The sequence below is a fragment of the Oncorhynchus keta genome, chromosome 22 (assembly GCF_023373465.1).
Source record: "Oncorhynchus keta strain PuntledgeMale-10-30-2019 chromosome 22, Oket_V2, whole genome shotgun sequence".
NCBI classification, from domain to species: Eukaryota; Metazoa; Chordata; class Actinopteri; order Salmoniformes; family Salmonidae; genus Oncorhynchus; species Oncorhynchus keta.
The window spans coordinates 20,101,341-20,120,510 of NC_068442.1; the positions used below are offsets into that span (position 1 = coordinate 20,101,341).

Sequence of the window (19,170 nt, forward strand, 5' to 3'; positions counted from 1 at the left end):
TAGATTACCACATCACTATGACGATGGGTCATCTGTCATCATCAAAGGTCAGGACACTTGACCTCTCTCTGTCATACCATGCAAAAATCAACACAGCTACAGTAGCTGATTGGATAGCAAGCCAGCCAACGAGCACACCACATCCCTGGTGCATGTAATGATGTACTGTATTTGACTTAGGGCTGTCAAACAATTAAACAAATGAATTATGATTAATCGCATGATTTTCTGTAGTTAATCGTGATTAATCAAAAATGTTTAATTAGCTAGTTTCTCCCGAAAGAAAGATTGAGTTACAAGCAGACTATGTTTTGACTGTAAGGGACGGAAACACTAATCTGTATCAGAAACAACATTCTGATACTCCCTCATCAATGTCCTTGAAGTTTAACACTTGCGTACACACTTGCGCGCATGCGCATGCGCACACACACACATACACACACACAGTTAAAGCTTCAGACATTCTAAATGAGGAAAACATTACTGTCTCTACGGATACAAAGAACAAAGAGCATTTAAACCTGTCCAACAATATTATGAATTCCACGGAAGACAATAACAACAGGTCAGCCAGGTCTGAGTTTATGTAACACAGCTATTAGATCTAGCATAGGCTACTACATCATGAACTAGACAGAAGCTGCTACTATTAGAATCGGGATCATTTGCTTAAATATTTTGACCTGAGAACTCCAGTGCCATCAGAAAGTATTCACATCCCTTGACTTTTTACACATTTTGTTGTGTTACAACCTGAATTTAAAACTGAAATGGCACCGATAGAAAGCCCCTAGGCAAATTAGCAGTATTTTGCTTTTTATGTGTTATTTCTTACATTGCTAGCCCAGAAAATGTATTGTGTTATTACATACAGCTGAATAACTTTTGTATATCAGAGCGACGGAAACTCACCAGTATTACCAGTATTACGACCAGGATTATGACTTTCCCGAATTGGATCCTTTCCTCGCACCACACAGGGCAATTGAACTGATTCCAGAGACCGATCCAAAACAACGGCAGCAGAGAAAAGGACTTCTAGTCCGACTCAGGAGGCGCGCACACCACCCATCCCTTCCGGTTATATTACTCGCTAATCTTTATTAAAGTTGATGAGCTCAGGGCGAGGATTTCCTTCCAGAGAGACATCAGTATTGTAACATACTCTGTTTCACGGAAACATGGCTCTCTAGGGTTATTCTGTCTGCGTCCATAGAGCCAGTTGGGTTCTTAGTCCATCGCGCAGACAGGAATAAATATCTCTCCGGGAAGAAGAAGGGCGAAGGGGTTTGTTTAATGATTACTACTGTGATTGTGATAACACACAGGAGCACAAGTAATTTTGTTCACCCGACATAGAATCCCTCTCAATCAAATGACGACCGTATTACCTCCCAAGATAATTATTTTTGGTTATAGTCAGTCGTGTATATTCCCCCTCAAGCCTATACCACGACGGTCCTCAAAGAACTTCATGCAAACTGGAAACCTCATATCCTGAGGATGCATTTTTTTTAGCTGGGGATTTTAACAAAGCAAATTTGACGAAAACTTTACTGAAATTCTATCAACACATTGAATGTAGTACTCGTGCTGCTAAATCACTCGACCACTGCTATTCCAACTTCCGGGATGCCTACAAGGCCCTCCCCCGCTCTCCCTCAAAATCTGATCACAACTCCATTTTGCTCCTCCCGTCCTATAGGCAGAAACTCAAACAGGAAGTACCAGTGCTAAGGACTATTCAACCCTGGTCTGACCAATTAGAATCCTCCCTTCAAGTTTTTTTTTATCATGCGGACTGGGATATGCTCCGGGTAGCCTCCGAGAATAACAAAGACGAATACACCATCACGTTGACTGAATTAATCGGGAAGTATATAGGAGATGTTGTACCCACTGTGACTTTTAAGGATAACTTTGAGGATAACACAGTGCCCCCGACGCGGCCCACTAACAAGGACTGTGAGCTCTCCTTCTCCGTGGCTGATGTGAGTAAGACATTTAAACGTATTAACCCTCGCAAGGCTGCTGGCCCATACGGCATCCATAGCCACATCCTCAGAGCATGCGCAGACCAGCTGGCTGGAGTGTTGACGGACATATTCAATCTCTCCCTATCCCAGTTTGCTTCAAGATGGCCACCATTGTTCCTATGCCAAAGAAAGCAAAGTTTTCTGAACTAAATGACTATCAACCCGTAGCACTTACTTCTGTCATCATGTGCTTTGAGAGACTAGTCAAGGATCATATCACCTCTCCCTTACCTGACACCCTAGACCCACTTCAATTTGCTTACCGCCTCAATAGATCCACAGACGATGCAATCGCCATCGCACTGCACACTGCCCTATCCCATCTGGACAAGAAGAATACCTATGTAAGAATTCTGTTCATTGACTACAGCTCAGCATTCAACACCATAGTACCCTCCAAGCTCATCATTAAACTCGAGGCCATGGATCTGAACCCCGCCCTGTGCAACTGGGTCCTGGATTTCCAAACGGGGCACCCCCAGGTGGTGAAGGTAGGAAACAACACCTCCACTTCGCTGATCCTCAATGCTGGGGCCCCACAAGGGTGCGTTCCCCTCCTGTACTCCCTGTTCGCCCATGACCGTGTGGCCACGCATGCCTCCAACTCAAGCATCAATTTGGGACACAACAGTAGTAGGCCTGATTACCAACAATGACAAGACAGCCTACAGGGAGGAGGTGAGGACCTGGGTGCGTGGTGCCTGGAAAATAACCTCTCACTCAACGTCAAAAAAACGAAGAAGCTGATCGTGGACTTCCGGAAACAGCAGAGGGAGCACCCCCCTATCCACATTGACGGGACCACAGTGGAGAAGGTGGAAAGCTTCAAGTTCCTCTGCGTACACATCACTGACAAACTGAAATGGTTCACCCACACAGACAGTGTGGTGAAGAAGGCGCAACAGCGTCTCTTCAACCTCAGGAGGCTGAAGAAATTTGGCTTGTCACCTAAAACCCTCATAAACTTTTACAGATGCACAATTGAGGTCATTCTGTCAGGCTGTTTCAATGCCTGGTACGGCAACTGCACTGCCCACAACTGCAGGGCTCTCCAGAGGATGGTGTGGTCTACCCAATGCATCACTGGGGGCAAACTATCTGCAGTTGCATCAACCTAGGGTGGTTGTAGCCACTGCCTGTTCATCATCCAGAAGACAGGTGCATCAAAGCTGTGACTGAGAGTCCATCCGACTCTTAAACAGCAATCACTAGCACATTAGAGGCTTGAAATCACTGGCCACTTTAATAATGGAACACTTGTCACTTTAATAATGTTCACATATTTTACATTACCAATCTCACATGTACAGTATATACTGTATTCTATAGTACTATATCTTAGTCTTTGCCATGCTGACGTTGCTCATTCAAATTTGTATATATTCTTAATTCCATTCCTTTACTTGCATGTGTGTGTATTGAATGTACTGTTGTGAAATTGTTAGATATTACTTGTTAAATATTACTGCACTGTTGGAGCTAGAAACACAAGCATTTCGCTACACCCGCAATAACATCTGCTAAACACGTGTACATGACCAATAACATTTTATTGGATTTAATTTATTTGATAATACCTGAGAAGCCGGTGTTTGGAGGAAAAACAGTGAGGGAAAATAGTATTTGATCCCCTGCTGATTTTGTACGTTTGCCCACTGACAAAATAATGACCAGTCTATAATTTTAATGGTACGTTTATTTGAACAGTGAGAGACAGCATAACAACAACAAAAATCCATAAAAACGCATGTCAAAAATGTTATAAATTGATTTGAATTTTAATGAGGGAAATAAGTATTTGACCCCTCTGCAAAACATGACTTAGTACTTGGTGGCAAAACCCTTGTTGGCAATCACAGAGGTCAGACGTTTCTCGTAGTTGGCCACCAGGTTTGCACACATCTCAGGAGGGATTTTGTCCCACTCCTCCTTGCAGATTTTCTCCAAGTCATTAAGGTTTTGAGGCTGACGTTTGGCAACTCGAACCTTCAGCTCCCTCCACAGATTTTCTATGGGATTAAGGTCTGGAGACTGGCTAGGCCACTCCAGGACCTTAATGTGCTTCTTCTTGAGCCACTCCTTTGTTGCCTTGGCCATGTGTTTTGAGTCATTGTCATGCTGGAATACCCATCCGCGACCCATTTCAATGCCCTGGCTGAGGTCCCTTTGATGCGGTGAAGTTGTCCTGTCCACTTAGCAGAAAAACACCCCCAAAACATAATGTTTCCACCTCCATGTTTGACGGTGGGAATGGTGATCTTGGGGTCATAGGCAACATTCCACCTCCTACCAAACACGCCGAGTTGAGTTGATGCCTAAGAACTCCATTTTGGTCTCATCTGACCACAACACTTTCACCCAGTTGTCCTCTGAATCATTCAAATGTTCATTGGCAAACTTCAGTCGGGCATGTGTATGTGCTTTCTTGAGCAGGGGGACCTTGCGGGCGCTGCAGAATTTCAGTCCTTCACGGCACAGTGTGTTACCAATTGTTTTCTTGGTCCCAGCTGCCTTGAGCTCATTGACCAGATCCTCCCCTGTAGTTCTGGACTGATTCCTCACCATTCTCATGATCATTGCAACTCCACGAGGTGAGATCTTGCATGGAGCCCCAGGCCGAGGGAGATTGACAGTTCTTTTGTGTTTCTTCCATTTGCGAATAATCGCACCAACTGTTTTCACCTTCTTACCAAGCTGCTTGGCGATGGTCTTGTAGCCCATTCCAGCCTGTAGGTTTAGAATCTTATCCCTGACATCATTGGAGAGCTCTTTGGTCTTGGCCATGGTGGCGTTAGTTTGCCAGAAATCTGATTGATTTGATTGATTGCTGATTTCTGTGGAGAGGTCGGAGTCTCGGGACAGTTGATACAGCATGAGGGTAACAAACATTTGAGATTATTGGCAGAGCACTCCCTTTACAGTGAAATAATACCATGCTTTTGTTTGCTGCACAATTTTGAACTAATACACATTTCAGCTACAAAATGTTGAACATTAATACAATGGTATTTAAAAGACACCTCCAGGGGGCCAGAAATCTTTCTGATTGAGAGGGGGGGGATTACTTTATCAAATACTTATTTCCCTCATTAAAATGCAAATTAATTTATAACATTTTTGACACTCGTTTTTATGGATTTTTTTGTTTTTATTCTGATTTCACCATGAGGCCAACAGTTACAGAGTTTAAAAACTTCTTTGGGATCGGAGTCCCTTCTACGGGACAGTTGAGCTAACATAAGCTAATGCGATTAGCATGAGGTTGTAAGTAACAAGAACATTTCCCAGGACATAGACTTATCTGATATTGGCAGAAAGCTTAAATTCTTGTTAATCTAACTGCACTGTCCAATTTACAGTAGCTATTACAGTGAAATAATACCATGCTTTTGTTTGAGAAGCGTGCACAATTTTGAACATGAAAAGTTATTAATACAGCGGTCAGGGATGAGTTGATGAGCGAGGTGAGGTAAGGGAGAAGGTCTCCATTTGCAGGTTGTTGGAGATTCAGTCTTCATACAAAATGTTGAACATTAATACAATGGTTCATTGGATCAGTCTAAAACTTTGCACATACACTGATGCCCTCTAGTGGCCAAAATCTAAATTGTACCAGGGCTGGAATAATACATTATGGCCTTTCTCTAGCATTTCAAAGACGATGGTACAAAAAAATACATAATAACGGTAGTTTTTTTCCTTGTATTATCTTTTTTTCAGATTGATTGTGTTATATTCTACTACATTCCTTGCACATTTCCATAAACTTCAAAGTGTTTCCTTTCAAATGGCACCAAGGATATGCATATGAGCTATAGATTTGGGTATGTCATTTAAGGCAGAAATTGAAAAACAATTGTCCAATCCTTAAGAACTGCCATCCTTAATGGTTGTGATAAGAGAACACTGAGGATGGCTCAACAGCATTGTAGTTACTAGACAATATTAACCTGTTAGTCCTATAGGGGCAGTATTTCATTTTTGGATAAAAAGACGTGCCCGTTTTAAGCGCAATATTTTGTCACGAAAAGATGCTCGACTATGCTTGGAATTGATAGTTTTGGAAAGAAGACACTCTTACGTTTCCAGAACTGCAAAGATTTTCACTGTGAGTGCCCTAGAACAAATGCTTCAGGCAAAACCAAGATGTTTGACCGACCAGGAAATTAACAGGATTTCTGAGGCTACGTTTTCCATGATCGCCTTATATGGCTGTGAATGCGACAGGAATGAACGGACACTTTCTCTTGTTTCCCAAGGTGTCTGCAGCATTGTGACGTATTTGTAGGCATATCATTGGAAGATTGACCATAAGAGACTACAATTGCCAAGTGTCCCGCACGTTGTCTGTGTGGAAATTGGTGCGCAAAAGTCAGCTACCAGTATTTTTCCATCCGAATCAGAGAAGAATGCAGGCTTCCAGGGACGGCATTTCAATGAAGAGATATATGACAAAACACCTTGAGGATTGATTCAAACAACGTTTTCCATGTTTCAGTCGATATTATGGAGTTAATTCGGAAAAAAGTTCGACGTGTAGGTGACTGAATTTTCGGTTAGTTTCGGTAGCCAAATGAATAGTAACAAAACGGAATGTTGTGTCCTACACAAGAATCTTTCAGGAAAAACTGGACATCTGCTATGTAACTGAGAGTCTCTTCATTGAAACATCTGAAGTTCTTCAAAGGTAAATTATTTTATTTGATCCCTTTGCTGGTTTTTGTGAATATGTTGCGTGCTAAATGCTAACGCTAAATGCTAAGCTAGCTATCACCACTCTTACACAAATTATTGATTTTCTCTGGTTCTAAAGCATATTTTGAAAATCTGAGACGACAGGATTGTTAAGAAAAGGATAAGCTTGAGAGCAGGCATATTTATTTCATTTCATTTGCGATTTTTAGAGATCGCTAACGTTGCGTTATGGTAATGAGCTTGAGGCTGTAGTAACGCGACCGCATGCGGGATGGGGCGGACTATGAGGTTTTAACTTCTTGCGTCGAGCCATCCCGGATCCGGGATCGTGAATACAGCCTCAAGCTCATTACCATAACGCAACGTTAACTATTCATGAAAATCGCAAATTAAATGAAATTAATCTATTCGCTCTCAAGCTTAGCCTTTTGTTAACAACACTCTCATCTCAGATTTTCAAAATATGCTTCTCAACCATAGCAAACTAGCATTTAGCGTTTAGCGTTAGCATTTAGCGTTAGCATTTAGCATTAGCATTTTGCGTTAGCATTAGCAGGCAACATTTCACAAAAACCAGCAAAAACATTCAATAAATAATTTACCTTTGAAGAACTTCGGATGTTTTCAATGAGGAGACTCTCAGTTAGATAGCAAATGTTCAGTTTTCCTGAAAGATTAGTTGTGCAGGAGAAATTGGTCCGTTTTCTGCGTCATGTTTGGCTACCAAAAAAAAACGAAAATTAATTCATCCAAACGCCAAACTGTCTTCCACATTAACTCCATAATATCGTCTGAAACATGGTAAACGTTGTTTAGAATCAATCCTCAAGGTGTTTTTCACATATCTCTTCATGATATATAATTCCTGGAAGTCTCCTCTCTGTCTCAATCACATGGATGAATGCGAGCAGCTTGGAGATTACGCAACAATTTCAACAAAGGACACTGGGCGGACCCCTGGTAAATGTTGTCTCTTATGGCCAATCTTCCAATGATATGCCTACAAATACGTCACAATGCTGCAGACAACTTGGAGAAACGGTAGAAAGGGCAGGCTAATTTGTGGCGCTTTCACAGCCATATAAGGAGACAATGGAAAACAGAACCTAAAAAATGCTGCTCATTTCCTGTTTGAGGTTGCATCTTGGTTTCGCCTGTAAGATCAGTTCTGGGGCACCCACAGATAATATCTTTGCAGTTTTGAAAACGTCAGAGTGTTTTCTTTCCAAAGCTGGCAATTATATGCATAGTCGAGCATCTTTTTGTGACAAAATATTTTTTTATCCAATAATGAAATAGCGCCCCCCTAGCTTCAACTGCTTAACCTAAATGACAGATTGAAAAACTTGTACAGAATAAAAATAACAAAATAAAATTGTGGCAAAGAAATTAACTTTATGTCCTGAACACAAAGTTTTATGTTTGAGGCAAATCCAACACAACACATCACTGAGAACAACTCTTCATATTTTCAAGCATGATGGTGGCTGCATCATGTTATGGGTATGCTTGTCATTGGCAAGGACTAGGGAGTTTTTCATAATAAAAAGAAAAGGTATAGCGATAAGCACAGGCAAAATCCTAGAGGAAAACCTGTTTCAGTCTGCTTTTCACCAGAAATTGGGAGACAAATTCACGTTTCAGCAGGAAAATAACCTAAAACACAAGGCCAAATATACACTGCAGTCGGTTACCAAGACGGTATTGAATGCTTGAGTGGCTTAGCTACAGTTTTGACTTAAATTGGCTTGAAAACCTATGGCAATATTTGAAAATTGCTGTCTAGCAATGATCAACAACCAACTTGACGGATCTTGCAGTATTTAAAAAATTATAATGTGCAAATATTGTACAATCCAGGTGTGAAAATCTGAGACTTACCCAGAAAGAATCACTTTTGGCAGCAATTACAGCAAATATGTACGGTACCGACTCAGGGGTTAGAATACTTATTTCTGTATTTCTATTTTCAATGAATTTGTAAAACGTTCTAAAAACATGTTTTCACTTTGTCATTATGGAGTATTTTATGTAGATGGGTGAGAAAATGTTTGCATTCAGACTGTAAAACAAGATAATGTGGAATAAGTCAAGGGGTATGAATAGTTTCTGAAGGCACTGTTCAACAAAACAGTAGCTAAATGGAATGGATGTCCTGTTATGATTAAAATCTTTGTGGGAAGTTAAGAGTTAACGCAAGAGGCATTCCGCCATGGCATTTTAAACATTATTTTGGTTAGCTAACTTTAGCATAACTTGCTAGCTACTTCTGTACGAATTAGGAACTCACCACTTGAAAATCTAAGATAATTCAGTTTAAAAGCATGCCTCTCTCAATATAATGTTAGAGGTTCCGCAACCCTAACCAGAAGTTATACTTGTGGTTCTCTTTTCTTGACAGTGTTGAAATATGTATCACCTTATTTGACCGACTTCCGGAAATGTCAGTCAAAAAATGGGATGGTGAAAGGACATACAGTTTTAAAACACTGTATAGACTCAGTATAACCTTTACCAACTGACACCATTGAGAAGGATGAACTGAAAAGTACTGATGTTATGGAGAATATTTATGCTAATATTAGTGCTGAAACCGTAAAGGTTCTTCATGACCCCAACATTGAGACCCAGGATGTCACCTCCAGTGGTATGGCAGGAAGGCAACAATTTGGTAAGATAAAAAAACAGCACACACATCTTTCACAACCTGCTAAGCTGTACCACAGTAAGCTGTAAATAATGTCTTTGATCCTCAGCAAAGAGTAACCACCTCAAAGCTGCTGTTGTGTGTCTGGGGCTGCTGTGTGTTCTTTTACTGACTGGGATCATAGGCCTTTGTGCCCACTGTGAGTTTACCCAGTTTTATATCATTGATAGTCAGGTTGTTTTAGTGTGATTATTTTGGTCATTGCTTTTTATGTTTCTTTGCAGACAACAGAGTGGCAAGTGACCTTGAGGAGGAGCAGACTAAGCTATTGACAGAGACAGACCAGCTGAAGGGGGAGATAGTTAACCTTCAAAAAAAATTATTGTTTATGGGTGAGTGAGTTATCCTTATCTGACCACACCATTTGGACTGGCTGGAATTCAATCACACACACCATAACAATTGCAAATATTATTGTCATTATTAGTGTTATTGGGTTCATGGGTTTATGAGTATGAAGCTGCTGCTTGAACATGTGTTCTCCTTTGCTCTTCAACAGAGCATCATTTTAAAATGGGATGGCGTCATTTTGGATCCAGTTTTTACCTTTTCTCCACTGTGGAGAAGACTTGGGAGCAGAGCAAACAGGACTGTGTAGGGAGTGGAGCCGACCTGGTGATCATAGACAGCAGAGAGGAACAGGTGAGTGAGAGAGAGAGAGAGAGAGAGAGAGAGAGAGAGAGAGCGAGAGAGAGAGGTAAATGGATAGTAGTGGTAGTAGCAGCAGTAGAAATGGTGTTGTAGTTATTGGTAGCTGTTTTGGTGATTTATTTTTCTTGAACTGTTATTTCCAGCATTATCCACTAGGTTTGCTTCAGGTAGAAAATTCTAGGAAATGTTCTTTAATCAATCGCCAGGGAAGGCGTAGCTCTACACATTTTAATTGCACAAAGCCTATTACTTGGCAGGGAATACTATTTGTAGATCAGTGATTCTACACATCACTGTGTGGATAGCCCCAACCGAGACTTGAACCCAGGTCTAGTGACTTTCAAGGTTTAGGGGATCCCCCCCCACCAAACACTCAAGCTTGTGTCATTTAATATGTCCTAGGATTTTATACCTGCAGCAACCCTAGTGGATAATGATGGAAATATTGATGAAAGAAAAACCCCAGAAAACAACTGGCCCTAGTTATAGATGAAGGATTCATTGAGTTTTGTTGACATTAAATGTCTGTGCCAATATTTTAGAATTTTATCAATGGATTCAATGGGATGTTCTGGATTGGTCTGTCTGACAGAGAGACAGAGGGGTCATGGAAATGGGTGGATGGAACACCACTGACCATAGAGTAAGACATTTAAATATTCTAATGTCCCATAATAACTGTATTTCAGTTAAAGCCACAGGCCTCAATTTCTTTACATTACATTCCATTTACTTTGTGTTTGTAAACTGAGGGCTGGGTCTTGATTGGTTACAGGTACTGGAAGAGTGGAGAGCCTAACAGTTACGGCGGTGAAGAGGACTGTGCTGAGAGAAGCTTAACTTATTCTAAGACAGAGCAGAGCTGGAATGATGTACCATGTGGTCAACTGAAGTTAGGGATCTGTGAGAAAGTTGCTTATCCGTAACTCAAACTGCACACATAACTGCATTCAAACTGCATTTTTTTATTTTAATTTTTCATGAACCATCAAGTAATATACTGTATATGCTTTTTTACAACTCCTGCTTGGACTATTGCATACAATTATTAGATTATCATATCAATTATAATTTTGATTAATTATATTTCCCCATTGTTTAAATAAATATAAATATATATATCAATGCCTAATTAGCTTAGTGCAACTGCTATTACCCTATAATAATCCCAAAATGTTATTTTACTTTGTTTTGTTGTCATTTGAGTCTTTTTATATCTTATACCAAAAGTATGGATGTATGACTCCTCCACTTGTTTCCAGGTTTCCAAATAAAATAAGAATACACACCTGAATCATTCCACGGTATCACATACAATGCTTTCTTACATGTCTAAACTCTTTGAATCAAAACGTTTTAAAACAACCAGCAAATCCCTTACAGCAGGAGAATGGCCCTCCACCAGAGGAAACAGAGAAGAGAAGGTTTCTCCTGTTCTGTTCCTACATTAGCTTAAATCATCAGTGTGGCTGTAGGGTTAGAAGCAACCGGGGGGGGGGTGTGGACAATAATGAAGTGTGGAGCTAAGTAACTGTGGAGTCCCTGCCAAGGCCTAATTACACATTCATCCGCTGGCATATATCACAGTTACAGAATGTCAACAGGCTGCCATGACTCACAGCTGGCACTACAGGGTTTACGGATCAGCCCTGTGAGTGTGTGTGTTTATTTGTTTGCGTGTGTGTTTGTGTGTGTGTGTGAGTAAGTGTGTGCATGCTTGTGTTGTTCCTGGCCTGAGGATATGGCCCCTGAGTTTTGATTATGTACTAGTGGCTATGATACCCAGAGGTGGTGGAGGAAAAACCACCCTGGTAGAATAACACACTATTTACACAGTCCCTGGTAGTGAAACGCATCAACACAGTAATACCCTACCACAGGTCTCATACAGAGATTGCTTGGCCCCTAGGAATATGGGTAATGTACAGTAGGCTCTGATCTCTGCTATAGAGGGCCAATGGGGGAATAATGACATGGCCTCACTACCCTGTACTGTCTACTCTTGCAGAAACAATACTGGAGGGCTCAGAAACAGATTCATTTTACAATGGGAAGTCATATAATATTTTGTAAGGGGGTGGTGGAGAGAGAGAGCGAGAGAGAGAGAAATTGTTCATAGCTGCATCTCCTCATCTGCACCATGTTTCTCATCATTTAGTCTGGTTAATTGAACACTCCTTCTAAGAAGATTATCCTCCTGCAACATGTACTTTTAGGGTCAGTGGCTACGTCAGGCCAATTAACCATTTGTCAAATACATAAGGCATTCATCTAATCTCCTTTTACTGGAGTTGATCATCTTGTAAATGTCCAGATGGCTGATAAGATCTATCCCCTTTCTGTAGACAGAGATATGGAGCTTATATTATGTAGACACAGATACAGTGCCTTTGGAAAGTATTCAGACCCCTTGACTTTTTCCACATTTTGTTACGTTACAGCCTCATTCTAACATTTATTAAATTGTTAGTTTTCCTCATCAATCCACACACACATCATGCTTTACCGTCAGGATGGTGCCAGGTTTCCTCCGGATGTGACGCTTGGCATTCAGGCCAAAGAGTTCAATCTTGGTTTCATCATACCAGAGATTCTTGTTTCTCATGGGCTGAGAGTCTTTAGGTGCCTTTTTGCAAACTCCAAGCGGGCTGTCATGTCGCTTCTACTGAGGACTGGCTTCCGTCTTGCCACTCTACCATAAAGGCCTGATTGGTGGATTGCTGCAGAGATGGTTGTCCTTCTGGAAGGTTCTCCCATCGCCCCAGAGGATCTCTAGACCTCTGTCAGAGTGACCATTAGGTTCACCTCCCTGACCAAGGCCCATCTCCCCCTCATTGCTTAGTTTGGTCGGGCGGCCAGCTCTAGGAAGAGTCTTAGTGGTTCAAAACATCTTCCATTTGAAGGTTCTTGGGGGACCTTTAAAGCTGCAGAAATGTTTTGATACCCTTCCCCAGATCCGAGCCTCGACACAATCCTGTCTCGGAGCTCTACGTTTTTCTGGTTTTTTCTCTGAGATGCACTGTCAACTGTGGGACCTTAAATAGACATGTGTTTCCTTCCAAATCATGTCCAATCAATTTAATTTACCACAGGTGGACTCTAATCAAGTTGTAGAAACACCTGAAGGATGAGCATTGGAAACAGGATGCACCTGAGCTCAATTTCGAGTCTCATAGCAAAGGGGCTGAATACTTCTGTAAATAAGGTATTTCTGTTTTTATAAATTAGAAGAGAACAAAATCAGTTTTCGCTTTGTCATAATGGGATATTGTGTGTAGATTGCTGAGAATTTTCTGTTACTTTATCAATTTTAGAATAAGGCTGTAATGTATCAAAATGTGGAAAAAGTCAAGGGGTCTAAATACTTTACGAATACACTGTATAGAGGTAAAATTATGTGGATAACAATGTAGAGCTTATATTATGTAGACAGCGTTATAGAGCTAACATTACCACAGAGACATGGTGTCGCGGCTGTTTGAAGGAGAGGACCAGGGTGCAGCATGGTGAGCGTACATTATCTTTTAAGGATCCAAATGACGCCGACAAAACAATAAACAATACAAAAACAAACCGTGAAGCTCAAAGGCAAAGTGCCATGAAGAAAGTCAACTTCCCACCAAGACAAGTGGGAAAAAAGGCACCTAAGTATGGTTCCCAATCAGAGACAATAATAGACAGCTGTCCCTGATTGAGAACCATACCCGGCCAAAACATAAAGATAGAAAATCATAGAAACACAACACATAGAAATGCCCACCCCAACTCACACCCTGACCAAACCAAAATAGAGACATAAAAAGGATCTCCAAGGTCAGGGCGGACACATAGAGCTTATATTATGCATATAGAAATATAGAGCTAACATTACCACAGAGATATAGAGCAAACATTACCACAGAGACATAGAGCTTATATTATGTAGATAGAGATATAGAGCTAACATTACCATAGAGACATAGAGCTTATATTATGTAGACAGAGTTATAGAGCTAACATTACCAGAGACATAGAGCTTATATTATGTAGACAGAGTTATAGAGCTAACATTACCAGAGACATAGAGCTTATATTATGTAGACAGAGTTATAGAGCTAACATTACCACAGAGATATAGAGCTTATATTATGTAGACAGAGTTATAGAGCTAACATTACCAGAGACATAGAGCTTATATTATGTAGACAGAGTTATAGAGCTAACATTACCAGAGACATAGAGCTTATATTATGTAGACAGAGTTATAGAGCTAACATTACCAGAGACATAGAGCTTATATTATGTAGACAGAGTTATAGAGCTAACATTACCAGAGACATAGAGCTTATATTATGTAGACAGAGTTATAGAGCTAACATTACCAGAGACATAGAGCTTATATTATGTAGACAGAGTTATAGAGCTAACATTACCAGAGACATAGAGCTTGTATTATGTAGACAGTGTTATAGAGCTAACATTACCAGAGACATAGAGCTTATATTATGTAGACAGAGTTATAGAGCTAACATTACCACAGAGATATAGAGCTTATATTATGTAGACAGAGTTATAGAGCTAACATTACCAGAGACATAGAGCTTATATTATGTAGACAGAGTTATAGAGCTAACATTACCACAGAGATATAGAGCTTATATTATGTAGACAGAGTTATAGAGCTAACATTACCACAGAGATATAGAGCTTATATTATGTAGACAGAGTTATAGAGCTAACATTACCAGAGACATAGAGCTTATATTATGTAGACAGAGTTATAGAGCTAACATTACCAGAGACATAGAGCTTATATTATGTAGACAGAGTTATAGAGCTAACATTACCAGAGACATAGAGCTTATATTATGTAGACAGAGTTATAGAGCTAACATTACCAGAGACATAGAGCTTATATTATGTAGACAGAGTTATAGAGCTAACATTACCAGAGACATAGAGCTTATATTATGTAGACAGAGTTATAGAGCTAACATTACCAGAGACATAGAGCTTGTATTATGTAGACAGTGTTATAGAGCTAACATTACCAGAGACATAGAGCTTATATTATGTAGACAGTGTTATAGAGCTAACATTACCAGAGACATAGAGCTTATATTATGTAGACAGTGTTATAGAGCTAACATTACCGCAGAGATATAGAGGTTTTATTATATAGATAAAGATATAGAGGCAATATTATGTAAACATTTAGATGTTAGATGTAGTTTTAGATTCTTACTGAGGCTCAGTTAATGGCCAAGGCTGATTTAATAAACCTGGAGCTTAATATCCAAATTCATGTCTTTTACTAATTGATCCATGTCAGTTTGGTTTACTGTGCCTTTCAACAAAGTCAATCTAAGGTAATCTGCTACAACTCTACATTGGCTTTTGACAGTAGTTAACATTTAATAACACATATTTAAAACACACCTGTAATTAGATGAACATTCAGCTAACTTTCCGTCTAGAATGTTAGGACATGCTCCACCAGTGACAGAACGTCAAGAGGTCGTCAGACTTCCTCCTAATTAGACCTCACACACACTGAGCTGTCAACTGTGTCTGTCCATTAGCCTGGGACAGGTAGTCACAGACAAGGGCCTTGGATGAGCAGGATATGAACTTTGATTGTATAGTGCATTAACTGAATTTCTGAACAATTTCACAAGTAACTGTGTAAGTTCTTCTTTTTGGGACTGCATTATGTGGTGAGTAGTGCTCTGATCATTTTCAAAGTCATTCCAAATTAAAAAGCAGGTTGTTTCCCTCATACAAAGTCAGAATGTATGGTCCTCAATGTGATTTCGGTTCCTCAGTATTTTAGGGACTCTGCTCTTGGCCTTGCAAAATAACAGCGACTTTTGATGTCCCCTCTTTCTCTCCCTCTCTCTGTCTTGTCACTGTTGTTTATTTGCAGGTCGTTGGGAGGCATCAGAAGGGATGAGTGAGATGCGAACAAGGAGGAGGAGCAACCAGCCAACCAGGAGAAGAGGAGGGTCGTTCTGTCCCTTCAGCTGGATGAGATATATATATATATGAGCAGATGTCGGTGAGACGATCACACAGGATAACCCCTGGGGGGAGGGATGGAGGGGGGAGGTTAGTGAGAGAGGAGAGGGAGGGGATGGAGACAGAGCAGTTGGTGGGGGTAGAGTAGTGGGATGAGGGGAAAAAAGAGGAGAGGGAAGAGGAAGAAGAGCTGGAGAGAGAGAGAGAGAGAGAGAGAGAGAGAGAGACAGGTGGAGTTGATAAGGCTAGAATCTTGCTGGTCCTCCAGCTCACACCACATCATTCTTAATTTGAGTCATGTCTCTGTCTGTCCGCCTGATGTTCCCCTCCCAAAACCCTCACTCCTCTCTACCTCTCTTGCCTCTCTCTTTCAGTGAAGACCCACATAGATTAGATCTGTGCTGACAGGTTCGGGCAGCGTGCGTACCGTCTGACTGACTGCTCTTTTTGACTTGTGCGGTCTTTTGTGTGTGCAGCCGAGCGTCTCTCCCTGCCTGGCGTCTGAGGGTTTCATCAATGTGGCAGGTCTGTCATATCGCTGTGCCCACCATGCCAGATCAGTGCCAGTCCCAGCCAAATGGCAGCGCCTAACAAGAGCTCGCCGTCTGACTCCTGTGTGTGTGTGTGTGTGTGTGTGTGTGTGTGTGTGTGTGTGTGTGTGTGTGTGTGTGTGTGTGTGTGTGTGTGTGTGTGTGTGTGTGTGTGTGTGTGTGTGTGTGTGTGTGTGTGTGTGTGTGTGTGTGTGTGTGAGTGTAAGGGGGGTTGTTTGTGTGTGTATGATGCCTCAATATGACAGGAAATATTCACACAACTGGCAAGCTGGCAAGCCACCTGACTGATGCAGACGGAGAGTAGCACTAAAGAGTAGACAAAAGAGCACTGAGGACTGGGAGAAAAAGAACTGCTTTACACTGTGGCTTCAGAGAGACAGAAACAGGAACACAACTTCACGGTTTCTTGAAAGAGGAACACAGACAGACAGACGAACAAAAATAAACTAAGAGGAACACAGTCACTGACCTCTCTCTCTATGGATCTTTAGCAGAGCTGGCAGCCATATGACTCAGATCAGAGCCAATGCAAAGAATTCAAGTCCACCACAGTTTCAACCAAAATACATGACACAGCAAATGCCTTACCTCACAACAACCTTCTCATAACTCCACATAAACATATAGGAAGAAGAGGTCTCTCCTTTGACTCAACACTCCCTCTGCATTAACTTTAGCCCAGAGCTGAAGGTTATATCTACAGTAATATACCATAATAGTGTATGGCTGATGATGGATTGGTCTGATGCATTCTCTGTGTTGTTGTCATGTCCTATAGAGGGACCAGAGGTTGACCTCCTCACCACTTTAGACTCATAAGGGGGATTAAAAACTCTGCCTCTACCTCTCTCTCTCTCTCTCTCTCACACACACACACACACACACACACACACACACACACACACACACACACCACACACACACACACACACACACACACACACACACACACACACACACACACACACACACACACACACACACACACACACACACACACAGTGGGTCAGAACCCACTTCATGAGAAAAACATGTAGACAGAGTGAGACAGAAACAGAGACAGAAAAAGACAGACAGAGAAATGGACACACAAACCAAATAGACATAGAACACACTAAAGTCTGTTCATTTCTGGGCTTAAAGATACGCTCTACTGGTAATACCTGCTTGGCGGTCAATGAAATGAAAGAGAAAACAAGAAGGGGTTTTTACGCTATCAAAAGACAAATTCAAATTGACATACCAATTAGAGTCTGGCTCAAAATATTAAAATCTAAAATTGAACCAATTGCCCTATATAGAAGTGAAGTGTGGGGTCAATCAACATTTTAAAAAATGGGACAAACCTCCAATTGAAATCCTGCAAGCATATTCTTAGAGTACAGAGAAAGCCCCAAGTGATGCATGCAGGGCAAATTTAGGCCAATATCAATTACTAAGTAATATCCAAAAAGTAGACATCAAATTCTATAACCACTTAAAAGCAATCGACCCTTACTCATACCACTATAAAGCCCTGAAATGACAAGAGATGAACATAGAGAAAAGTTCCCTTGTTCAGCCAGTCCTGCACTTCCTAACCTCCTGTCAAATGTACGACGATAAAAGATACACATATTTCCCTCAGATTACAAGGACCCAAAAAGTATTTTAAAACAAATATCGGCAAGCTTGCGTATCTGTTAGGTGAAATACAGTTCATTCGGAAAGTATTCAGACCCCTTGACTTTTTCCACATTTTCTTAGGTTACAGCCTTATTCTAAAATGGATTAAATTACTATTTCCCCTCATCAATCTACACACAATACCCCATTATGACAAAGCGAAAACAGTTTTTTAGACATTTTTACAAATGTATTAAAAATATAATCCAGAAATACCTTATTTACATAAGTATTCAGACCATTTGCTATGAGACTCAAATTGAGCTAAGGTGCATTCTGTTTCCATTGATCATCCTTGAGATGTTTCTACAACTTGATTGGAGTCCACCTGTGGTAAATTCAATTGATTGGACATGATTTGGAAAGACACACCTGTCTATATAAGATCCCACAGTTGACAGTGCATGTCAGAGCTAAAACCAAGCCATGAAGTCGAAGAAATTGTCCGTAGAGCTCTGAGACAGGATTGTGTCGAGGCACAGATCTGGGGAAGGGTACCAAAACATTTCTACAGTATTGAAGGTCCCAAGAACACAGTGGCCTCCATCATTCTTAAATGGAAAACATTTGGAACCACCAAGACTCTTCCTAGAGCTGGCTGCCAGGTAAACTAAGCAGTCGGGGAAGAGGGACCTTGGTCAGGGAGGTGACCAAGACCCTGATGGTCACTCTGATAGAGCTTCAGAGTTCCTCTGTGGAGATGGGAGAACCTTCCAGAAGGACAACCATCTCTGCAGCACTCCACCAATCAGACCTGTATGTTAGAGTGGCCATACGGAAGCCACTCCTCAGTAAAAGGCACATGACAGCCCGCTTGGAGTTTGCCAAAAGGCACCTGAAGGACTCTCAGACCATGAGAAACAAG

General features: G+C 41.0%; 1 protein-coding gene across 3 annotated transcripts; it reads left to right on the forward strand.

The window, feature by feature from the left end:
• The first annotated feature begins 9,171 nt into the window (after window positions 1–9,171).
• On the forward strand, window positions 9,172–11,386 carry LOC118400751 (CD209 antigen-like protein A). Of its 3 annotated transcripts, none has more exons than XM_035797759.2 (6): window positions 9,172–9,405; window positions 9,491–9,580; window positions 9,666–9,773; window positions 9,941–10,083; window positions 10,685–10,735; window positions 10,868–11,386. In XM_035797759.2, exons 1-6 carry the CDS (start codon window positions 9,294–9,296, stop codon window positions 10,889–10,891), a joined length of 528 nt encoding a protein of 175 aa, XP_035653652.1. In that variant the 5' UTR covers window positions 9,172–9,293; the 3' UTR covers window positions 10,892–11,386. The 3 variants fall into 3 exon arrangements, with proteins under 3 accessions (XP_035653652.1, XP_035653651.1, XP_035653649.1); XM_035797756.2 differs by having other exon boundaries at window positions 9,178–9,405; window positions 10,635–10,735; XM_035797758.2 differs by lacking the exon at window positions 9,491–9,580 and having other exon boundaries at window positions 9,176–9,405; window positions 10,635–10,735.
• The last annotated feature ends 7,784 nt before the right edge of the window (window positions 11,387–19,170 follow it).

What these genes read in the sequence shown, in the direction of transcription:
- LOC118400751 (XM_035797756.2), top strand. Translation starts at nt 9,294, where the DNA reads ATGGAGAATATTTATGCTAATATTAGTGCTGAAACCGTAAAGGTTCTT. An exon ending in CATAGGCCTTTGTGCCCACT is followed by an intron (nt 9,581 to 9,665) that starts GTGAGTTTACCC and finishes GTTTCTTTGCAG; the next exon opens with ACAACAGAGTGGCAAGTGAC. An exon ending in GGAACACCACTGACCATAGA is followed by an intron (nt 10,736 to 10,867) that starts GTAAGACATTTA and finishes GATTGGTTACAG; the next exon opens with GTACTGGAAGAGTGGAGAGC.